Genomic DNA, 18,553 nt, shown 5'->3' with positions numbered 1-18,553 from the left:
TATACATATCTGTTGAATCTTATTATACTATGTTTACCTGGTTTTTTTTTTTTTTTTGCTTTTTTTTTTAAGAATGTCTGACTGTGATTGTTATTGGCAGGTCACGGGTACCATGTGACCATCTACCTGCCCACACAGAGCAGCTGCTGGTGATTGCCTATTTATACAAGAATTAAGCCGCCGGACAAACATTTTGCCACTCACCCTGATGAAGGCCTCTTAGGCTGAAACGCGTTGGCGTTGATATGTTTTTTTAATAGATTAGCCATGAGATAATAAAGGCTTTTTATTTTCCACCTACTTGAGTGCCTCAGTAATCTTTTCATGAGTTCATTGCATTTTGTTTTTATTCACATTTTACACAATGTTCCAGCATTTTTGGAATTGTAAATTATAATTGTAAAATGAGATATATATTTTAATTATAAAGAGAACAAATGAATGAAACAGAATAACTAGCCTTTGATGTCTGTAGTTTGAATATGAATTTAAGTGCCAGTTGGTTAGGGGAGTGGTGGCAAAGTAGTTAGAGAGGTGGACTTGGAGACTCACTTCAAGTTCCCAGACCATCAACAAAGGTTAACCACTGTGGCCCAAGGCCTGAGCAAAGCCCGAAACCTTTGTTTTGGTTTGGCATTATACGGGACTTTGTAATTCTATTACTAATACAAAAGCCTATAAATATCATAGAGATGTAAAAAATAACTGATGAACATATATCTTTTGCGCAGTTAAAAAAACAAAACAAAAAAAACTTTCATTATTTGGGTCATAGATTTGAATAGGTCACAGAATTTGGCGTTACACCTGCTGCTCTCGGTCAGTCCACCAGATGGCGCCATAATATTATGTTGGGAAAAAACAGTGAGCGAGGCAGACCGTCTGCGCAACTCAGACGGCTCGTTGTAGAAAAAAGTTTCCGATATTTTCCGGAGAAGTAAAACAACAACGAAAGAAGTGAGTCGCCAAAATATCCGTACATTGCGTCTGACGGCCGATATCGTGCTAACTCAGACAGCTAGCCTCGTCAGCTAACTTGTTTCAGGTAATGTGAGAAAAACGACGCGGCTAAAAGGTCAGCCATGTTTAACATAACATACTGCGCCTTGCATCTGTGATTTGAAATATTTTTTTCTTTTTTTCAACATGATGCAGTGTATCGCGAAAAGTTTTCTGGAGGTTGAGAATGAAGGTCGTTTATGGATGAATCATGACAATGTTTCGGAGAGACTATGCCAACTTAGCTGTGGTGACACACGTGTTCCAAGACGGTAAGTGTTACAGATTAAACCGAAGTCATCAACCGAAGTTATGCGTTGGTTGAGAATTCGTTATTCTTAACTTGCTGAAGGTTGAGAATTCGTTATTCTTAACTTGCTGAAGATTAAAGCACATATGGTAAAGTATATATCGGGATTGTTGCCGTTCAAATTTTTAAATATTTAAAGGTAAATATTTCAGACATGGCTTAATCACTGATGTGTTGAACCTGTCCCATATCAGGGCCACGTGTCTGATTTTAAATCTCTTGATTGAAGGTACCTTTGAGAAGTTACTTGTGTTGTGTTGTTTTGGAGAAGAGGTTTTAAATGTAATTTATTCCACCTGAGAGATGCACAATAAATCAAGGTTGTTGGTTTTTACTCGGTTTTTATTGTCACAAATGTTGCTCTAGCGTAACTCTGCTAGATCAAGTAACTCAACTCAAACTAAATTCATGATATGCTTCAGTACCAGGTCTGTAAAAAACACTATCATTTCATTGATTCTATTTCTGATTTATTTGAATTGTTTGACATATGCATTGCATTTCTACATAGTCACAAACGTTTGTAGCTGATGCCATACAAACAGGTGGTAGCCAGAGCTATTTGAATATTTATTATTTGAGAAAGCTCAAGTCACCAAAACTTGCTAAGCTTAGCAATTGATACTTCTGAAGAATTTTGCAGTGGTGGTAGCAGATTGGCTTTTTGTCCATAAGTTTTATTGCTCAATTGGACAACAACCCAATGCACTTTGTGGCTGAGAGAGTGGCCTGGCCCCATGCTGTCATGCAGTATGATATATGTGAAAATATCACAGCATGCATGTAAAGGAGTGCAGCCTGCTCTGGGATGCTAGTGCCTAAAACAATTTAGATTGCTTTGTATTGTTTTAACATTGTGTTTATGAAATTTCAGGTGGTGGTCAAGGACCAACCTAAGATGTGTAAATTCTGTTACAGATTGTATGTTTTTATTTTGCAAATGTATTTAGAATGTTTGTTCTACGTTTTGTTTTCTAATAGAAAAAAACACACTGATACCATCTTAGATTCAGCACAATGATTTTGAATGAGCCACTCACTCACCTCAGCCATACAGGAGGACAAAATATCCACTGCCTGCCCAGGGAACTTGGCATGTGCATAAAAAAATTGCAAAATCCACGTAACGTTGGCAACTGGCATCGGTGTAGATTAGGGGTATATTCATTTATAAAGAGACCAAACAGCAAGGGTCCCAGTATGGAGCCCTGTGGAATTCCCATTTGGATGTTTCTCCTGGGCCACGTTAACGCACTGTTCTCTATCACGAAGATATGATGCAAACCAACCACACTGCTTCAGGAGTGATGTTAAAGGATAACATTTTAGATAAAAGCAGGCTGTGACTGACCGTTTTGAAAGCCTTTTTAAGATCTAAAAATACTGCTCCTTCCACCTCACCCCTATCAGGGATTTTTTTCCACATTCTCAATAAAACAGCAGTTTGCGTTTATATTTAGGGATGCATGATAACTATCGGCCCAAAAAGCAAATAAGCCACAGATATCTGTGAGGTGTTTGAGACATCCAAGAAATTTGCCAGACATGACTCACGGGCTAAGGCTATTGAAGATTTATTCATGGAAATGATGGCTCTTGACGAACAACCCGTGTTGAGGACAGAGGCTTTCCTCGTCTGATTCATTACTTGGAGCCACGGTTTATGATGCCGAGCCGCCGCTACTTTACTGATGTGTGCCTTTCAACCAAGTATGATGCTATCGGCAAATGTATTCACACATTATATCAAATAAAAAATGTTTGAGATGCATTCTAAAAGTTTTTCAATGGAAAAAATCACTATCTCTTCACATAAACAGTGAAAAGTCTTTTAGGTTTTGTTAGTATTGATGTCATGATCTTAAGTGTGTTTATTGGTTATTAGTTATCGGTATTGGCCTTTAGTAGCTGAAAGTTATCGGTTATCAGTATCGGTTTAAAGAAATGGTTATTGTGCATCCCTAATTATACTGACACCATATTCAGACTTAAGCATTTTTTTTAATGACAGAAGTATTAAAAGTCTGTGTCTAAATTGATGTTTAGCTCGAAAATTGCCTGATCTATATATATATATATATATATATATATATATATATATATATATATATATATATATATATATATATATATATAGGATTGGCTTCCTCCTGTCAACATCTGAAAGTGGCCCACTATTAACACTAAATCCAGTCAGTAGAGAAGGACTGAAAAAGACTGGTTGTTACTCGACTTTGAAGGTTGGCCGCTCGATCCCTCGCCACATGTCTTGGAGCATAATGTCACCTGGTCCCCATGGGACTCACCATGAGAGCTCTGGCTCTGAGTTTATACTAAACCAACAACAACAACAAAAATCTGATCAGAAGTTGACATCCATACATATGTGCAAGTGGGTGCAGTTTCTTTTTACAAGGTGCGAGCATGCCCTCTTTACATCTACAGAGGTGTGTTATCCTGGTTTTTGGGGCATTCTGTTAAATAAAAAATTCTATTAAATAACAAAAGAAAAATGAAATTTAGATATTTATTTGAGGAAAATTAATTTCCCCTAAAAAGTTAATCAAGACAGGCTATTAGACCTAACTTAATTGTATAAAGAACTACACAATGTTATATAACAATTATAATATTGCCAAAGCAAAAGTGGTTACAGGGTGTGTCTGCTTATTTATTTATTTGTATTTAAACTTTTTCCCCATTATTTATTTTCTCTGAAGTTATTGGCATTTTTTGGCGACGGAGAAACGGCCCACTAACGTGAAAGACATGGGGGTTTATAACCGCTATGTAATGTGTGATGGTAACAGTTGAAGTGGTCCGACATTTAATCTAGCTTCTTTCTTACGGCACACAAACGCCTTTAGAAAGCTATGCTAATGCTAACAGATTGCATACAACATAGCAAGGTACTGTGAGGTAGAACCTAAAACAATTAACTTGAATTGTATGTGCGAGTGTTTCTAAATTTATCTCGGGGGGCGAAAAAAGGGAGCGCTTTTCTTTCGCCCCGGAAGGACAAGTGTGCAAAACTTTTATTTCCGTCCGCTAGTCGCCACTTGTTAGCAGAAGAAGCTAGCTTAGGTACTGGTTGGGTAAAGACGTGCCTGCGATCACGACGTGCTACCTTTTGTGTTTTGTCTAAGCTTCTTGAGATGTTTATTTTACTGCTTCGGTGTAGTGTTTTGTGAAAAAAAGTCACAGAAACCAAGGCCCACGCACTATTTCACACAGGACTGTTTCTTCTTTTTGTTTTTTAAACTCAACACTATTACAGAAATATGGCGGACGGCGGACATTACTACAACGGTAAGACACGCTCGCTACAACACTAACCTTACATCTTCTGAACTTCTTTCACCATTTTTCTTCAGATTGTGGAGACTTTAAAGTGAAGAGAGAGGTCAGACGCACAGATATCGTGGTCGACGGAGGTAACCAAAGTCATTGGCTCCCAGGAGAGCTAATAATGACAACAATGATATCTTGGTGCTGAAATATACCAACGTACAGTGCTATTTTATTTATTTAGTTATTTTTTACTAAACTATATTCAGTATTATAGTAAGATAGAATAAAGGCAGTAGCCTTTACTGAGGTAATGTCATGTAGCATGGTGTTTTGTTGCCTGTTTAAGCATGGAAATTCGCATACAATTTATTGATTTAAACCCAAGTATTGGCATAAGTGTAGTTTATACATTGTAAGAAGGCATAGATGACAAGTCCTCAAAGGTAATAAAAAAAACATATTAAAGTAATTGATAAGTCAGTGTTAGCTGTAACAATTACAGTGCCTGATAGTATTTTTTCTTTTTTTTTTAATTATCAGGTAATGGCTGAAGCAGTGTTTACATTACAATGTTGTAAAATAAAACACAAACCCCTTCATTTCTTTTTAAACATATTTTTATTTGTATAACAATTGTTCAGTAATTATTTAATGAATCATTCTTGGGATTAAAGTGCTTTGACTCTGTGATAGGAATTGACAAAGTTTTTTTTTTATCATATGAAATGAGAAAATACTTTTAACAAGGGAAATTATTATTTATTTTTTTTACCATTTATTACCTTAGTCTGTGCCTTGCCTTATGGGGTAATTAAAAAATAAAGCAGCCAGAGCGATCGTCATTGTTCCCAGTCTTCTGCATGCTGTCATTTCTGGTGCAGCCAGACTTGGAGTATAAAGCTTACATTTACTAGTGTTTTGTCCAACATCACAACTCTCACCCTGAACCATTTACATATTGCTAATGTACTGTGAGGCAAACATGGTCTCAGTTAAATAATTTTTTCCACATCGTTGAAACCTTGAAATGGGAAGAGGTCATTTGATATCACCAAGTGCTAACTGCAAGCTGTGATGGACATAATTTTGATTCTTCACTTTTGTTGTAATGGTATATTGGCTCAGTGAAATAGGTAGGTTTGTGATATGATATGTCATAAATGAACTTTTGCTGCCTTTTCATAGAGCATGATGATAGGACCGCACCATTTCGCAACCGTAAAGGCAGAGGCTCCCACAAGGGACGATCGTTTGACAGGTCGCGAAGAGACCGTCAGCGGGGAAGCCACTCGGCAGGGTTTGGAGGTCCTGGACCGCGTTCTAGGCTTGATGAAATGGATGGAGATGTTACCATGAGTGACAGCTCTCAGGAGAGCAGCTCCCAGAACAGATTGTAAGTTTTGTTTGTTTAACAGTCATCAATGTCTTTATGAGTGGGACTGATAAACTCACATGATAAGCAGATCCGAATGCTTACTATTTTCTAAAGGGGCATATGTGTTACTTAGCTGAATAAAATATTGGTGCAATTATCAATTTAATGTTTAATACAGAAGTGCAGTATTTTAAATAATTTTTTCGAGCTATATTAATTGTTTGTCTTGAAAAGTACCTTAAACTCAGTGAACAGCAAATGAGATAAACCATGTGGACATACCTATAGTATGTCTGGAAGTGAGACAGATGTAACATGCATATAGCCTTAATAAACAGGATTTCTTTGCAACCTTAAAATTAGCACTGCAGAATAATGTATTTATAAACTCTAGCTGTAACCTACCCATTACAGTGTGAATATGACACATCTTAATGACGAAATAATTAAACAACATTAGACACCTACGTTCAGCTGTAGAGTCACGTCATATTATCAAACCTCATCGCAGACTAGTTTCCCATAAATTACTAAAATGCTGTGACAAAAAACACAGAACAGAAAAAAGTAAAATTTATGAAATGTCCTGAAGTAAATTAAGATGTTTTCCTTACTTAGAAATTGCTATGAAGTCCAGATATCCAACAATGTACTCACATTAATAAACCCTACAAAAACATTGGATCCATTTTAAGCCATAATACAATTCTGAAATGACTACAATGAAGAATAGTTTCTTTCTCGTTTAGGGTGGGTTGACCCCGAATATAATGGGAGTGGAAACACTGATGAATTAATTAATTAAAACTTCCAAAACTCAGGGATCAGCTGTCATATTTATCAGGGTTCAGTATTTTGCAGAACAAAGTTTTTATTGGTCTTAGTCTACATTGTTTAAAAATGGGTCACATTATGTCTTGTAATAACAGTTAGTCTTTTTTTCCAGTTGCCATGGTTGCAGGCATTATTTGTATTTGTCACATAGTTGGTGTCCATGATAGGGCAAACTTCTCATCTCTGATCTGACGGTAGAATTGACCGAAGAGCAGAAACCTGGACACAAGCTGTTCATTATTCGTATTTCTAAAGCATTTAAAGCAGGCCTTGAATGTAGCATTGTCATCAGTCATGCAGCTGACTAATTCCTTTTGACAGAAACACAAAACATAGCAACATACACCCATATTACCTGTTTTTCATTAGCAGTTTTTTCTTAAATGTTATTACTTTTCAAAAAAGTAAGTTTTTTAACTGTTTGGTTTCTTCTTTTCTTCCTAATTCAAGCCTTTGAGCCAAACTTGGAGGAAGAACCAATATTATCTAAACACATCATCTAAAATTTATCAGATGAAGATAGAATTTGAAATTCAGTGTTTGCTTGAATTAGAGAAGGATGACACATCAAATATACTTAAGGTATCCCAAATAGTTTAACGTGCAACATCTAAATTGGCTATATCACGAACATCAAGTACAAATAGCCACGGCAGTAGTTTTGCTTTCTCACTCACAGTAGACAGACGGCACACTCCCACGGCCATCCAGAAAACTCTCCTGCATGTATAAGTATTGTAGTTTGAGAAGCCCTAGTTTGAATCACTCTATACAAATGCATGTCATTTTCAAATTAAACTAAATCAAATGCATAAAATACACATTTTGCTGTAGGAAATTAATTCAAATTGTGTTATCTTAACATTTGAGAAACATTGGATGCACTCAAACAAAAAGGTTGTCATGAAAACAGAAGAATCCAAGGGATTAATTCTGAAAAGACATTTATCAGAAATAAACCATATAACCAGTCTGTATCCAAATATGGAATCTCAGCTAGACAGACTACTAGTTATAAAAATGTAGAAATGTCATAGTTTTAGGGGGCACTGGTTTCTCCGGATGGAAAATTTGAAATGTTCTTGGACAAGTGAATATGATTTTAAGAAGAAGTATCTGAAAATATTGCATTATTTTGCCTTGCTTAGCAACCCATACGGAAGAAATTTTCGAAAAAGAGACGGACGCTTTGACAGAGACAGGCAGCCAGGCAAAGGGGGTGGAGGTGGTGGTAGAGGAGGCGGTGGCTTCTTTTTCAGAGGAGATAGAGGTGGAGGAGCACTGAAAGCCCGATCAGGCTGGTACAAAGTAACGGTGTGTATTACTACATTGCCCCAGGACATCAGCAAGTCTACATTGTGAGTTGTCAGAAGAGATTATATTTTGTCATGTCTGCTTTACAGATACCACATGGAAGAAAATATGAAAGGAAATGGTTAGTGACAGCTCTCCAGAACATCTGTTCGGTTCCCTACACACCTGTGGAGGTGAGTTTTAAGTGCTGTCTCGTGATTATTTGATGTGAATTTGTGTAATTGTCTGTGTGATTCAGTTTAGAAACAGGTTTCTGTCCTGTTTCTGCTAAGTAAAAGAGGTTTTGTCTTTTTTTCCTATGTCTATCCAGTACCATGTTGACCATAACAGGGTCCATTTCTATGTGGACGATTCTGCTGCTGCCAATGCACTGCACAAATGCTCTCACAAGATCACAGACACAGATGGATATAAGGTATGTTTGGGAAACTTGTAGTTCTGTAATCAGAAATCACAAAAAACTCTGATGTAACTCTTTTGTGTTTTTAACTGATGTTTCCTCCCAGGTGGAAGTGCACGTCAACCCAAGTGCTCCACCATCCTCCATCCAATCCGACCTGAAGCCGGAACATTTGGAGCACCTAAAGGTAAGCTTGAGGACCAAGTTTACTGTCTGCATTTCCTAAATAAGTCTGTTTAAAATAACTGTCTTGTGTACAGTGCACAGAAAGTAGATCAGATCTCTTTTAGCTTTGCAGAAATAATGACAAAGTGTAGATAGAAATGATTGTTTAGCAGTTTTTATAAGGTGCATGTATGGAAGTGGTCAGCATGCTTTTACTGAGAGCCATTTATTCATCTAACTTGTGAAGGAGAGGTGGCTTGGAAAAAAGTGTTCCAAATGTTGGGAAGACTTGGATTTTTTTTTTCTTGGAATGTTTTTCTCAATTAGACTTCTTATATTGATTTTTATCTTTCACAGCAATGCATGGCCAAACGTTTTGATGGTTCCCAGCAAGCGCTAGACTTGAACAACATTCGAACTGACCCAGGTAATCACTCCTAATTCCTTTCACGCAAAGGCCAGATGCATGACACTTGCGTAAATGCATGTTCTACAAATGTCCAAAGTACAATTAAATCTGAGTTTTGAGGAGAAAAAAAGTGGTTGAGATTGAGTGGTCAGCAAAGATGGTGTGAGACCTGCCTGTACATAGTGTTGATGGAGCACCACAGTTATTCAGTATGCTGCATAACCTCAGGGTGCCATCAGTGGTTGTTAGTAAAAGCAGCTGGCCATCCACCTCTTTTTTTTGCCACTTTCCACACTCCTTGCCTAAACTGAGAGCGGTGAGTAGCATCAGTTAATCTAAGCAAACAAAGTCTCTAAAGTCAATGAACGTGGAAGCGCCGCTGTGCGACTGTTCTGCAGCTTCGTGGCGATTGCAGGAGTTCTAGTCAGACATCTTCCACCAGGCACACTGCGTTTCTGAAGTGCCTCTAAAGCACTCTAACTTCAATAAAAATACGTAATTGTTCTGTTTTTTTGTTGCAAACTGCTTGGAAGCCACATCAATTTAGAGCAGAGCGGGCTGTTCAGGCACGACGTAAATTGATGAAAAGCAAAGTGGTTCTGGTGGATTTTAAAAATAAAACGCTGCGTGCAGACTTTTGATAGCAATATACTTAAATGTCAACATTACGTCATGACCAGCGACACGAGCAAGAAGCCTTCAGGTGAGAGAGGATCACACGTGATACTTGACATCATGGACGATGAGACGTTTATTTTGGAGGTGGAAAATCACACCATTTTGTAGGAAACCACACATCACTACTATAAAGAAATAAAGAGCAAGCATGTGGGACCCGGTCAGACTGGCCAATTTGCTGGTTTATTTTTCTATTTAAATGCGCTTAAGTGCACTAACTGTTGCGTGATGTCGCAATCCTCGTGTAATTGAGTGAACTGGAGAATCCAGCCCTGTGACAGGGTGGCTAGCACAAAAATTCCACACCGAGCTTTCGCTGCGCTTTCGAGGTAAAGTGTAAACATGGGGGCTTCTATGACTTGTTCACTTAAATGTTGGCTTGAATGAAAGTGGTGGTAATATGGCAAGGAGAAAACAGCTGTTGTCTTGTGATGAAATGAGATTGACTAACATTGAAAATAAGTAAATTCATGTACACTAACATTTTACTCCATGTAACAGACCTGGTGTCCCAAAACATTGAAGTCATCTTGAACAGGAAAACAAACATGGAGTCTGTCATTAAAATCATTGAAGAAAACATTCCTGAGGTAAGATTGATGATGATTAATGTAGTTTATCGTCATGTAAGAAGCAGCCAAATAGTTATAATGTACTGCCTGTGCTGATAAAGTAACTGACCCAGTTAAGTGTTGTCTGCCATCTTTCCAGCTGGCATGTTTGAACCTGAGTAACAACCGTATTCACAAATTGGATGAGCTTGCGGATTTGGTTTCCAAGGTCCCCAATCTGAAGACACTCAACCTTTCTCAGAATGAGGTGAGGCAAGCTGATCAGTTCACAGAATAATAAGCAGGCATAACATCAGCCACTGTTCATTTAGGTGGTTGTTTTTTTTTGTTTTTTTTTTTTCCTTCTCAACAATTTCTATTTTTTTTTTTTTTTTTTTTTTTTTTGTGGTTGTCCAGCTGAAATCAGACCGGGAGCTGGACAAAGTGAAAGGACTAAAACTGTTGGAGTTGTGGCTGAACAGGAACCCACTGTGTGACCTCTTCAAGGACCAGGCTGCATACATCAGGTCAGTCAAAGACTCTGTAGGGTCAGATAAGATGTTTTTGTGTAAACAAAGTTATTGGTTTGACTGTATGACTGAGGGGGTTTCATTACGCCTGTAATACAAGTATGAAACCGTCTGTTAAAAGCTGTTCTTGAGTTGCATTTATTATGGCTCTACCATAACTGAACCTTCTTTCCATAACAGTCAAAGATCTTCTGGATCAGACACATCTGTCTATATATAAACAAAAAGATAGTGTGTGTGTGTGTGTGTATATATATATATATATATATATATATATATATATATATATATATATATATAAAGGAGTGGGACTTTACTGCGTAAATTACAATTGAGTAATTACAAAACAATTTGCGCGTTTAAAATAAAATTAACACATTTAATCGCAGTTTGCATTCCAAGCAACGTGAAACGTTTGGCAGTGCACGGTTTCCAGTGCACCGATTAAATTGAAACACTCTAGAGCTCTGCTAAATCTGTGTTGCCAGTTTAACTACTTTGGCAAGTTTTTAGACCCAGCTAGTTGCTCTATTTCAAAGAAGCGACTAGCAACAAATCTAAAGACTTTATCTGGTGTTACTGGAGACTTTTGGAAAGTGACGTGAAAGCACATTTACTTCTTCTCCATGAGCAGCACTTCAGTCCCTCCCCTATACACGCAGCTGCAGTCGGAGCAGGAGATGTTCACCTTTGCTTCATGATCAGACTGATGATGAAACGTGCAAAGCTGCTGCTGGCTGATCCCACCCTGGCTTATTGCCAGATATTAATGCCTATTAATGAAGAATTTAAAAATTTAAAAGTACTGCAACATGTTGTAGACTCTTAATCAGAGAACAGCTAGAGCTGTTAGTTAAAGTACCTTAAATGGCTCTTTAACTTTAGATCTGTTCACTTTGAGCAGAAACATTTTCTATTTCTTCTCTATTGTTTTGAATTGAAATGCAACTAAATGCATTTTTCCAGACATTACTAGAGCTTGGGTTTACAATATTAATGTCTGTGTCTATTAATTGATTTAGTCCATTAAAATCCATTTAAATTGAGGCAATTTGAGGCAAATATTATGCTAGTAAAATTCGATTAATCAAGAATAATTACAAAGCCTGTAATTAGATAAATTTTTTAATTGAATCTCACCCGTTATATAAACTATCTTTTTGTTTGTGTGAAATTAAGGGGGAAAATGAGGTCAATCTAATTAAGTATATTAACATGTATATGTTCATTAATTCCCCAAACATGTTGAAAGATGAATATATCTACATCTGTGACTGTTACAGATTAGTTTCTTATACCTAGCTTTGTATCAGTTATTCTGCCAACAACTATAACTTGGTGCTAAAAAATTAAATGAGATAATTAATGGACCTTACCATTCATCAAGGATGTATTTGCATAGATTGAAGTTTGTTCATGCCTGTGCTAACAAGTAACCTACACATGTGCTCTCATACAAGCTACGTAATGTGTATTCATACATTGAACATATTTTGACTTGAAGGAAAAAATATTTTTTGGGTTTGTTTTACATGTTCTGTCTACTTGATGGTTAACATTTCTTTTTCAAACTGCAAACTGAACACTTCTTACTTCCAAATATTGCTGAAAGGACATCTAACTACAGAATAATTCTGTATTGTTTTTCTTTTCTCTTTGCTAAAGTCTGTCTTACTTTGTAAGCCAACTTTTCAGCTTCACTGTGGGGCTTCCTTCCAAGCTTTGGCATCCTCTTTGTTTTATGGTTCTCAGTGATGCTCTACCCAGCACTCCCCTGCTGACATTGTGATTAGGTATCCAATAAACTGCTCTAACAGTCATAGCAATCATGATGTTAAATAATCGAAGCAGCTGAGCGTGATGCTCAGATAAAAATGTTTTGGAAAATGTATTTGAAAATAAATCATCTCTTGAGCTGTACTGTTAAACATTGTTATGGAGAAGTCAATCCCTTTTCAGCTTGTCAGATGTTTGGACAAAGCAAAGAAATAAATCCACAGCCAATGATTCCCCTCCCCTCATAGCATCTTTGCCCACTCGGCCCCCTGTTTAAGGCGAGTATGGAAGGCTGGATAGCCTATGACGGGTAAGATCCCACCTTGAAACCTCGGGACAACCTAAGGCAGGCACAGTCACGATTACTCGACCTCAGTCCCTATGAGCTCAGACTCACCGAGAGCACAACGAGAAGGATTGAGAAGATGGGACTCTACAGGTAAAGCCACAGGGCAGAGGCGGAGCGGGACATGTCATCAATGACCAGTGACGAGCTAAAGACAAAGAGCTGTTTCTCTATTCCACTTTGTCTGATTGTTTGCCTACAGCAGACCTCTGCTTTCCAGTGAGTCAAGTGGAGTTTGGCAAATACCCTTAACTAACTTCTGAGAGAAATACAAACTGAACAAGAAATTGAAGGTTCAGTTGTGTCTGAAAAATGTTGAATGAGGGAAAAAAAAAAAGCATGAAACATTTTCTCCTTCAGTTTCTGATGGCTGTGACCAGTACAAAAAAAGCTCAGTTGTTAAGCAGAGAGAGCAGAGTGTTATCACTCCATGTAAACAATTAATAATCTCCAAGCCCTGCTGTAACCAAGGGCTCGGTCCCAAAATAAGCTATTTAAGAAAACAAAACAAAAACAGCAGGTCCAGGCACGTTGCATGAAGAGCTGTGCCATCTTTTCAGAGCAAGATACCAAACTGATAACTGCTGTGTTTATTCAGCAGTTGGAAACTAGGGAAATAGTGGTGGGACTGCTGGGTTTAGCTCACTTTGAGACAAGATATCCTTTTTGTTCAGCTCTGTTCTCAGGTTCTTTCTTTGCTGGTAAATATCGACGCACACGTGGATAAATTGATCACAATTTTGACATCTCCTCTGAATGTTGGACTTCTTGTGTCAGTGTCTCTGTGAATTTTTACCTCATATTTCTTTCTACCCAGATCCTGTTACGTTTTTTTGTTTGTTTGTTTGTTTGTTTTTGGTGATGTAGACTCATCTGTTCCCCAACATCTTGGCCAGAGTTTGGGGGGGGGAGTAAACAAGACTGGCGGTAACCACCTCTCTCCCAGCCATGCATAATCTCTTGATCTTACTAATTCAAAATGGATCTGTATCCTGGTTTCCAGCCTCAGTATTGTAGATGGTGGCGTATTTGTATGTGTGAATTCCTTGAAAAGTGTGCTTGTATTGCTCTTCGATGTCAGATCTGTGTATATCACCATTTTTGGGGGAGAGGGTGAGTATACCTGCTGGTAAGTACACTTTTGGATGGGAGAAGTCAGAGGGCACAGCATGAAACTCAGAGGATAAGTTGGATGTTAGTCTGGAAATGTTATTTTCTTTTTTAATACAAAAAAAAAATATTCCAACACTGGTTATAAATACAATAATTTGCCTATTTGTACAGAACTGTTCTCCCAAAGAAGTAGCGTCTTAAAATTACAAATGAAAGTCAACACTTATGCAAGGTTGATCATCAGGCGTGACTGACAGTGGCACAATAATGAGCATTATTTATTTTTGTTGAAGGTGGTTTAGGATGATAACTTTCTTGCTTTCTCCCATACCAGTGCTGTGCGGCAGAGGTTTCCCCGGCTTCTCAAACTGGTAAGTCCACATTTCCATCTGTACGCTTCATTCCTTCCACTCACCCTAATTATTCATGTAAGGTGTGTTTGTTTATACAAAATGGCAACCCTGACATAATTTGAATACTTTGACAAACTTCTTTAAATGGTTTCTCTGTATTTTTGTTTATATATATATATATATATATATATAATCATATAATTGTGTCAAGTTTGTTCATTCTTTAAATATATGTTCAGTTATCTGGCAGAAATGGGCACAAGTCCTTTTTTTCAAGTCCCAAGTTTTTGACCTCAACTCCACGTCTCAAGATACTTTTAGTTGAAATGAGTAATCTGTCATTCAACACTTGCCATCTGGTTTGTTTAGAAGACTGCATTATAATATCCAAGGAATTTAAAATCCATACTCAGATTAGTAAATATGCTCTTAACACAATATATCCAAGAGTTTTTATTGTGAACCAAAATCTATTTGGACCCACAGAGAAATTTAAAATACTAATAATGCAGTTCATTGGATTTTTTTCCCTAAATGTAGAGGATGGCCAATATGCTACACTTTAGTGCAAGATCGCCACCTGTCCTGCAGGTTTTCGACATTTCCCTGCGGCAACACCCTATTGGAATGACTGCTTGATGTCAAGTTCTGGACAAGCCTCTTAGTGAGCCCTTATTAATTTGACTCGGGTATATTGCAGCTGGTAAACATGTAAAATCTGCAGGACAGTGGCTCAGTAGGTCACCTTATAACATGATCATGGTAAAGTCAACAGTTAATGGAAACTGTGTTCAGTAAATGCCTCATTCTTCTTCGGAACTCATCCAGTGGCGCAAATCTAAAGGTACAAAAGTAGTGACAAGCTAACGTTTACACCACTGTGGCTCTAAGCTCGTTGCTAACATAAATGCTAACATTAGCTTTCATATTACAGTGACTAACCTCTGCAGGTGTGTTTTAAGTTGGATGTGGTGGATCCAGCGTTACACATTTTTATGCCACAGACTATCCAGTTTGCTGCTGTAACCAAAAAAATGCAAGTCCAAGTCAAATCTTAAGTCAGTGGAAATGCGACTTAAGTGTGTTTCGAGTCAGAATCACAGGCTCGAGTCCCCATCTCTAGTATCTGGAAATGCTAAAAATGGAAATTACTACAATGTGGCTGACTTGGCACATTTTCCCATGCATCTTTGTTTGTGTGTGGTTCCTTTTCAGGATGGGCATGACCTTCCCCCACCCATTGGCTTTGATGTTGAAACGCCCACTACAATTCCACCTTGCAAGGTTAGTTGGTAGTGGTTTTGTAGTTTTTAGTAATTTTACTCAAACTGTTATTTTGTATAAACTCCATTATTTATTTTTTTAATCAATCTAATAAGAATTGTTCTTCCTGATTTACCTGAAAAAGGCTTTTGTTTGTTCATTCAGGGCAGCTGTTTTGGTTCAGACGAAATCAAGGCTCTCATCCTTCGGTTTTTGCAACAGTAAGTCTTGACATTTTTCTTAATTAGAAAGTCATCTCAAAAGGCAATAGATCAGTCCGTCCTTTAAGGGGTTAGGGCAGTGGTTCCCAACCTGTCTTCCTTGGAGACCCCCTTCATGCATATACTAAAAACCCATGCTGAAAATCATGCTTGGCTTTATGCTTTCTAAAGTGAGCTTTTCACCATAAATAATATATTCTGGCTGAGTCCTGTCCTTCCATAAAGCCAAAGTTAAATGACCATATAGCCTAACCTTTCTTGAAATATGGGCAATGTTTGGACATTAATCACAATGGCACTTGGTGTTCAAAGCCTCAGGGGACTCCCTGTGCTCTTTGGGGATCACAGGTTGGGAACCAATGCATTAGGGAATGTGACTCAACTAATAAACACTAAACTGTCAATGCTTCTAACACTCTGTGTTGCAGGTATTACAGTATATATGACTCGGGGGACAGACAGCCTCTTCTGGATGCTTATCATGATGGAGCATCATTATCCCTAACAACACCTTACTCCACCCAGAACCCCTCAAGGTAAAAATATTTTTAAAGACATCTATCTATGACAATTTAACACATAAAGAAATTAGTTTAAAGTATTTAAATGTTTCCAAAACTGAAATAGTCATATATGGTGTACTAGAAAGATTTTGCAGAGGTCCACGCATTACAGGCTGCTTTTCCTGATCCTGCTCCTGACACCCTCTAAGTCTCAGCTGCAGTCTGATAGATTCTGCCTGTTTCTCTACCCTGGTGTTTAGGAGCAGTCTTGGGGAGTATTACAAAGACAGCCGAAACCTCAAGAGGATCAAAGACTCCAGTGAGTTTCCCTGAAGAGCTGTTTAACTGCCACTGTTTAAATTGTGGATTTCTTTTATTTTATGTTTTATGTCCCTAATGATGTTTCCTTTTCTGAATCTTGCCACTTTTAGCGATACGATTTAGACTCCTGAAGCATACACGACTCAACGTTGTGGCTTTCCTCAACGAGCTGCCAAAAACGCAGCACGACATCGCCTCCTTTACGATTGATGTGAATACCTACACTGTGAGTTGATGCTTATTCTGTCACTAACTTTTCTGTCTCAACTGTGTTTCATTCTTTTGTTGTAATTCTGTAGTTTTTGTCTTTTTACAGAACACATTACTATCATTCACAGTTAGTGGAGTCTTTAAAGAAGGTAAGTCTGAATTGAGGGTTTGTTTTAATACAAACTCTTGCAACAAAAGTAATCATATTAATAAGTTTCAGAAGTTAAGGTACAGATTACATTAATGTGTCCATTCTGTTTTCAGTTGTTGTTGACGGAAAGTCCAGAGAATCCACAATGGCCTTCTCTCGGGTTTTCATCACAGTCCCAGCAGGAAATTCTGGGTAAGTTTAGTGAGCTTTGTGCATTTCCTGACACTGTATGCCCGATTGTGCCAGAAAGATGTGAACTCTGAAATTTGACAATGACAAGTGAACCCTACTATAAATTGGGCAAATTAAGAAATAAGAGTAACGTCTCCTGACTGTTTCTGTTACGGCAGTTTGTGCATCGTCAATGACCAGCTTTTCATCCGAATGGCAACCACAGAGGAGATCCGTCGTGCCTTCGTGGCCCCGGCACCAACTCCATCTTCCAGCCCCGTCCCAACTCTCACCGCACCGCAGCAAGAAATGCTCACAGCGTTTTCACAGAAGTCGGGCATGAATCTGGAGTGGTCACAAAAGTAGGTCCTTTTATTGTTGTTTTTGTTATTTTGAGAATGTTTGTTGGCAATGTCTCATCATGTGTTATGATTTTAAAAAGAAATAATATTGAAACAACTTTGTCACAGATGTCTGCAAGACAATGAGTGGGATTTTAACAGAGCAGCACAGATCTTCACACAGTTAAAGGTAAAATAAGTTACACCAGTTCCCTTCATCTTTGTGGAATAATTAAGACAAGGCCCTAAAATATCCCTTTTCTCTTTACAGACGGAGGGCAAGATCCCAGATGTAGCCTTCATAAAATGAAGAATAAAGTGAAGAACTGAATCGAACATCTGTGAAATAAAGCCTGCAGTTATTTTATTTATGGCTTCTGTTTTCTTTTAATATTTTTTATGTTCTATTCAAAATGTTATAGATCACGTTTACTTGGGTTAACCAATATTGTAAAATGTCAACTATTCAACCCAAGGACTGAGTCTGATTTGGTTGTCATGGTAACCTTACTTAATGGTCATTTGTATAGACACTAGTAGACATAGCAGACATTTTCTTAGGAATAAAGACATGACCGCTCAGTTAAATTTGTTTATTTGGACTTGTTCTTGTATGTTAAACAATAAAATATATTTTGACACACAAGTGATGCAATTTAATTCAGTCTGAAATGGGGAGAATTGTAAAAGAGATCATCTCCATTTTTTTTTTTTTTTTTTAACAAATGAGCAAATGCCATCTGTTTATGAGATAAAGAAGGTAAATTAACAGATTTTAGAGTGGCAATTTGAAAGTAAAGCTATATTAAATACTTTTAAATACAAACTTGGTGGCAATTGCAAAGATGGAACTGCAATGGAGACCATCTTTTGACAAATAAACAGGACTGTCTTGTGTGTAATGTTTAACACTGTAAGATTGAACGTG

The 18,553-nt window shown here is 37.6% G+C and overlaps 1 protein-coding gene across 4 annotated transcripts; it reads left to right on the top strand.

The window, feature by feature from the left end:
• Nucleotides 1-879: 879 nt before the first annotated feature.
• nxf1a (nuclear RNA export factor 1a) lies at nt 880-17,992 on the top strand. 4 transcript variants are annotated; one of them, XM_041990126.1, is made up of 23 exons: nt 883-1,045; nt 1,156-1,271; nt 4,684-4,743; nt 5,786-5,993; nt 7,958-8,123; nt 8,213-8,296; nt 8,434-8,538; nt 8,630-8,710; nt 9,046-9,115; nt 10,277-10,365; nt 10,487-10,594; nt 10,744-10,853; nt 14,426-14,462; nt 15,660-15,728; nt 15,873-15,928; nt 16,357-16,464; nt 16,692-16,750; nt 16,863-16,978; nt 17,069-17,111; nt 17,227-17,305; nt 17,464-17,646; nt 17,755-17,815; nt 17,897-17,992. In XM_041990126.1, the coding sequence occupies exons 2-23, from the start codon at nt 1,211-1,213 to the stop codon at nt 17,933-17,935; spliced, it is 1,992 nt and encodes a 663-aa protein (XP_041846060.1). In that variant the 5' UTR covers nt 883-1,045; nt 1,156-1,210; the 3' UTR covers nt 17,936-17,992. The 4 variants fall into 4 exon arrangements, with proteins under 4 accessions (XP_041846063.1, XP_041846060.1, XP_041846061.1 ...); XM_041990127.1 differs by lacking the exons at nt 883-1,045; nt 1,156-1,271 and adding an exon at nt 4,368-4,618; XM_041990129.1 differs by lacking the exons at nt 17,755-17,815; nt 17,897-17,992 and having other exon boundaries at nt 880-1,045; nt 17,464-17,650.
• The last annotated feature ends 561 nt before the right edge of the window (nt 17,993-18,553 follow it).

Source organism: Melanotaenia boesemani, chromosome 7 (genome assembly GCF_017639745.1).
Source record: "Melanotaenia boesemani isolate fMelBoe1 chromosome 7, fMelBoe1.pri, whole genome shotgun sequence".
NCBI classification, from domain to species: Eukaryota; Metazoa; Chordata; class Actinopteri; order Atheriniformes; family Melanotaeniidae; genus Melanotaenia; species Melanotaenia boesemani.
The sequence above is the reverse complement of the archived record's forward strand: the minus strand, read 5'-3'. Positions and strand labels throughout refer to the sequence as shown.